This window comes from Sebastes umbrosus, unplaced genomic scaffold (assembly GCF_015220745.1).
Source record: "Sebastes umbrosus isolate fSebUmb1 unplaced genomic scaffold, fSebUmb1.pri scaffold_128_arrow_ctg1, whole genome shotgun sequence".
Lineage (NCBI taxonomy): Eukaryota > Metazoa > Chordata > Actinopteri > Perciformes > Sebastidae > Sebastes > Sebastes umbrosus.
The window spans coordinates 19008-25000 of NW_023618456.1; the positions used below are offsets into that span (position 1 = coordinate 19008).

The window sequence follows — 5993 nt, forward strand, 5'->3', positions numbered from 1 at the left end:
TAATATTTAATGTTATAATATTTAATGTTACAAGATTATAATATTTAACATATTTAATGTTTTAATATTTAATGTTATAATATTAATGTTATAATATTTAATGTTATATATTTAATGTTATAATATTATAATATTTAACATATTTAATGTTATAATATTAATGTTATAATATTTAATGTTATAATATTATAATATTTAACATATTTAATGTTATAATATTCAATATTATAACACCGTTTTTTAAGTTTGAATTTCACTGTTTTGAATTTTGGAAAACGTTTTCACATGGGGCGCTTTCATTGTGAAATCCCTCACAGGATGTCGCCGTGTGTTTCCGGTGTTTCCTGGGCTGCTTGTCTTCGGAGCCGCTCGGGGCGGCTCGGCTCCGCTCGGTTTATTTTCCTCCAGCCCTCCACCGGAGCGGAGTGATGAGAACCGGACCCGCCGCTGTGCTGTCGGACAGGCGGGAACCACAGCGGACCGGGAGCACCCACCGGGAGCACCGACCGGGACCACCGACCGGGACCACCGACCGGGACATCCCCGTTATTCTGCGGCGGTTTCAGAGCTGAGAGGCCAGGGAGAGATACCGAGCGGCTCGTTGCGGTGGAGCCGGGCTGTGGTGCACTGCCGGCGGCTGCGGCTCCAGGCTGCACCCCGCTGGACGGCGAAGGACTGAGGAGACATGTACCAGGTCCAGGTGAGTGTTTACCTGACAGGTACCAGGTCCAGGTGAGCGTTTACCTGACAGGTACCAGGTCCAGGTGAGCGGTTACCTGACAGGTACCAGGTCCAGGTGAGCGTTTACCTGACAGGTACCAGGTCCAGGTGAGCGTTTACCTGACAGGTACCAGGTCCAGGTGAGCGTTTACCTGACAGGTACCAGGTCCAGGTGAGCGTTTACCTGACAGGTACCAGGTCCAGGTGAGCGGTTACCTGACAGGTACCAGGTCCAGGTGAGCGTTTACCTGACAGGTACCAGGTCCAGGTGAGCGTTTACCTGACAGGTACCAGGTCCAGGTGAGCGGTTACCTGACAGGTACCAGGTCCAGGTGAGCGGTTACCTGACAGGTACCAGGTCCAGGTGAGCGTTTACCTGACAGGTACCAGGTCCAGGTGAGCGTTTACCTGACAGGTACCAGGTCCAGGTGAGCGATTACCTGACAGGTACCAGGTCCAGGTGAGCGTTTACCTGACAGGTACCAGGTCCAGGTGAGCGGTTACCTGACAGGTACCAGGTCCAGGTGAGCGTTTACCTGACAGGTACCAGGTCCAGGTGAGCAGTTACCTGACAGGTACCAGGTCCAGGTGAGCGTTTACCTGACAGGTACCAGGTCCAGGTGAGCGATTACCTGACAGGTACCAGGTCCAGGTGAGCGGTTACCTGACATATAGTATATGACGTACAGTATATAGTATATCATGTATATAGTATATCATGTACAGTATATAGTATATAATGTATATAGTATATCATGTATATAGCATATCATGTATATAGTATATCATGTATATAGTATATCATGTATATAGTATATAATGTACAGCATGTAGTATATCATGTACAGTATATAGTATATAATGTATATAGTATATCATGTATATAGCATATCATGTATATAGTATATCATGTATATAGTATAGTATAGTATATAGTATATCATGTATATAGCATATCATGTATATAGTATATCATGTATATAGTATATCATGTATATAGTATATAATGTACAGTATATAGTATATAATGTATATAGTATATCATGTATATAGCATATCATGTATATAGTATATCATGTATATAGTATATCATGTATATAGTATATAATGTACAGCATATAGTATATCATGTACAGTATATAGTATATAATGTATATAGTATATCATGTATATAGCATATCATGTATATAGTATATCATGTATATAGTATATCATGTATATAGTATATCATGTACAGTATATAGTATATCATGTATATAGTATATCATGTATATAGTATATAATGTACAGTATATAGTATATCATGTACAGTATATAGTATATAATGTACAGTATATAGTATATCATGTATATAGTATATCATGTATATAGTATATAATGTACAGTATATAGTATATCATGTACAGTATATAGTATATAATGTACAGTATATAGTATATCATGTATATAGTATATCATGTATATAGCATATCATGTATATAGTATATCATGTATATAGTATATATGTATATAGTATATCATGTACAGTATATAGTATATCATGTACAGTATATAGTATATAATGTATATAGTATATCATGTATATAGTATATCATGTACAGTATATAGTATATAATGTATATAGTATATCATGTATATAGTATATCATGTATATAGTATATCATGTACAGTATATAGTATATAATGTATATAGTATATCATGTATATAGTATATCATGTACAGTATATAGTATATAATGTATAGAGTATATAAACATAGAACTGAATTCAATAGATCAGATCCGTTGTCACTGATATCCGATTCAGCTGTTTGAGTCAGTATCGGCCCGATATCTGATCCAGTATCGGTGCATCCCTGGTGGACTGTAGAGGTTCTGGTTCTGTAGAGGGTCTGGTTCTGTAGAGGTTCTGTAGAGTATTAAAGCTGTTCAGATGTTCAGCTGACAATTTGATGTGCACATAAAACACAGTGATGACCTGCTGAGACTCCTCTCACCATCAGACCAGACCAGACCAGACCAGACCAAACCAGACCAGACCAGACCAGACCAGACCAGACCAGACCAGACCAAACCAGACCAGACCAGACCAGACCAGACCAAACCAGACCCGTCTGTTGGGTCACTTCCTGTCATGAAGCGACTCAATGAGCTGCTGTTCAGAGCGTAGATGGTGTAGGTAGTGTAGAGCGTTGAGGTCTCCAGGTGCTGATGTGTCCAGGTGCTGAGGTGTCCAGGTGTTGAGGTGTCCAGGTGCTGAGGTGTCCAGGTGTTGAGGTGTTGAGGTGCTGAGGTGTCCAGGTGTTGAGGTGTCCAGGTGCTGAGGTGTCCAGGTGCTGATGTGTCCAGGTGTTGAGGTGTCCAGGTGTTGAGGTGTCCAGGTGTCCAGGTGTCCAAGTGTTGAGGTGTCCTAGTGTTGAGGTGTCCTGGTGTTGAGGTGTCCTGGTGTTGAGGTGTCCTGGTGTTGAGGTGTCCTGGTGTTGAGGTGTCCAGGTGTTGAGGTGTCCAAGTGCTGAGGTGTCCAGGTGTTGAGGTGTCCAGGTGTTGAGGTGCTGAGGTGCTGAGGTGTCCAGGTGTTGAGGTGTCCAGGTGTTGAGGTGTCCAGGTGTTGAGGTGTCCAAGTGCTGAGGTGTCCTGGTGTTGAGGTGTCCAGGTGTTGAGGTGCTGAGGTGCTGAGGTGTCCAGGTGTTGAGGTGCTGAGGTGCTGAGGTGTCCAGGTGTTGAGGTGTCCAGGTGTTGAAGTGTCCAGGTGTTGAGGTGTCCAGGTGCTGAGGTGTCCAGGTGTTGAAGTGTCCAGGTGCTGAGGTGTCCAGGTGTTGAGGTGTCCAGGTGCTGAGGTGTCCAGGTGCTGAGGTGTCCAGGTGTTGAGGTGTCCAGGTGTTGAGGTGTTGAGGTGCTGAGGTGTCCAGGTGTTGAGGTGTCCAGGTGTTGAGGTGTCCAGGTGTTGAGGTGTCCAAGTGCTGAGGTGTCCTGGTGTTGAGGTGTCCTGGTGTTGAGGTGTCCTGGTGTTGAGGTGTCCTGGTGTTGAGGTGTCCAGGTGTTGAGGTGTCCAAGTGCTGAGGTGTCCAGGTGTTGAGGTGTCCAGGTGTTGAGGTGCTGAGGTGCTGAGGTGTCCAGGTGTTGAGGTGTCCAGGTGTTGAGGTGTCCAGGTGTTGAGGTGTCCAAGTGCTGAGGTGTCCTGGTGTTGAGGTGTCCAGGTGTTGAGGTGCTGAGGTGCTGAGGTGTCCAGGTGTTGAGGTGCTGAGGTGCTGAGGTGTCCAGGTGTTGAGGTGTCCAGGTGTTGAAGTGTCCAGGTGTTGAGGTGTCCAGGTGCTGAGGTGTCCAGGTGTTGAAGTGTCCAGGTGCTGAGGTGTCCAGGTGTTGAGGTGTCCAGGTGCTGAGGTGTCCAGGTGCTGAGGTGTCCAGGTGTTGAGGTGTCCAGGTGTTGAGGTGTTGAGGTGCTGAGGTGTCCAGGTGTTGAGGTGTCCAGGTGTTGAGGTGTCCAGGTGTTGAGGTGTCCAAGTGCTGAGGTGTCCTGGTGTTGAGGTGTCCAGGTGTTGAGGTGCTGAGGTGCTGAGGTGTCCAGGTGTTGAGGTGCTGAGGTGCTGAGGTGTCCAGGTGTTGAGGTGCTGAGGTGTCCAGGTGTTGAGGTGTCCAGGTGCTGAGGTGCTGAGGTGTCCAGGTATCCAGGTGTTGAGGTGCTGAGGTGTCCTGGTGTCCAGCTGTCCAGGTGTTGAGGTGTCCAGGTGTTGAGGTGTTGAGGTGCTGAGGTGTCCAGGTGTCCAGGTGTCCAGGTGTTCAGGTGTTGAGGTGCTGAGGTGTCCAGCTGTCCAGGTGTTGAGGTGCTGAGGTGTCCAGGTGTCCAGCTGTCCAGGTGTTGAGGTGCTGAGGTGTCCAGGTGTCCAGCTGTCCAGGTGTTGAGGTCCCCAGGTGTTGAGGTGTTGAGGTGTCCAGCTGTCCAGGTGCTGAGGTGTCCAGCTGTCCAGGTGCTGAGGTGTCCAGCTGTCCAGGTGTTGAGGTGTCCAGGTGTTGAGGTGTTGAGGTGTTGAGGTGTCCAGGTGTCCAGGTGTCCAGGTGTCCAGCTGTCCAGGTGCTGAGGTGTCCAGCTGTCCAGGTGTTGAGGTGTCCAGGTGTCCAGGTGTCCAGGTGTTGAGGTGTCCAGGTGTCCAGGTGTCCAGGTGTCCATGTGTTGAGGTGTCCAGGTGTTGAGGTGTCCAGGTGTCCAGCTGTCCAGGTGCTGAGGTGTCCAGGTGTTGAGGTGTCCAGGTGTTGAGATGTCCAGGTGTCCAGGTGGGGACAGCTCTGGTCCTCACTTATTTACGCTCTCTGTTACATAATGAAGGTTTAAAGTTTGATGAAGCAGCTCAGAACGATGGGTCCGTTCCAGCTGACAGTCAGCAGACTGAATCCTGCTGAGATCAGATTTCACATCTAAAAGCTGATTCAGATATTTATAGCAGGACTGTTAACCGGGATTAATCTGATCTGTTCTAAATGTCCCTTAAAGGGAGATGAGTCAAGTATTTAATCAGAGGTCAAGGGAAATGGCCATTACAGGTTGACCTTGTAAACATTTAGTGTCAATGTGGAGCGTTATTTAACCTCCTTCATGACCTGGTTGGTACCGATAGTTTACTATGACACCAGGATCTTCACTCTAGCTTTAAAACTGAGCCTCCTACAATATAAAACTGGGGAAAAAAGTTCAGAAACTTGTGTTTGATGGATTATTTCTCTGTTGTTCCAATGCTAATGGTCATTGTATTCTACATGGTTGAAAGCCTGTTTATTTACCTTCACAATGATGTCACACTTGTAAGGATCATGTATTTGTGGGATGAGCAGCACAGCTGATGATGTGGGGAGCGCCCAAGAAAAATTTGCCAAAATACTCTGCCAACTTTTTTTTCCCAGTTTATATTACGCATCAGTCCATATATTTGTTGGCGTTTAGCCTTTCAAAAACATTTTCACTGCCGTCAAAAACTGTTTCCTCTCTCTCACTCACCTGTATCAACGGGGCGGACGAGCAGCAATCTAACAGCACCATACATTAAATTTATATAACCACAATAACCAAAAATGTTATCTTCATCATTTAATTCCTCAGGTTTCTAGATTCATATGGTGCCTAGCCCACTTTAACAGTGAGGATCTCCGGGATCTTCACTCTAGCTTTAAAACTGAGCCGCTACAACCTAAATATCTCTAATTGCATTAAAAAAAATTAGTGGCGTCAAAACAAATTTACGTTATGGCGTTAACTGTGACAGCCCTAATAAAAACTGTGATCAG

The 5993-nt window shown here is 45.5% G+C and overlaps 1 protein-coding gene across 5 annotated transcripts in view; it reads left to right on the forward strand.

Moving 5' to 3' along the window:
• Positions 1 to 314: 314 nt before the first annotated feature.
• Positions 315 to 5993, forward strand: part of pex5lb (peroxisomal biogenesis factor 5-like b) — a 49720-nt gene continuing 44041 nt past the window's right edge. For 3 of the 5 annotated variants that reach the window (XR_005205937.1, XM_037762976.1, XM_037762977.1), the window contains exon 1: positions 318 to 700. Coding sequence is in view for 4 of the 5 variants with exons in the window: in XM_037762976.1 (XP_037618904.1) it covers positions 686 to 700 (15 nt within the window). In the remaining variant the exon portion in view is untranslated. Of the gene's footprint in view, positions 701 to 5993 lie in introns of all 5 variants that reach the window. The other 2 variants (XM_037762980.1, XM_037762979.1) reach the window with 2 other exon arrangements.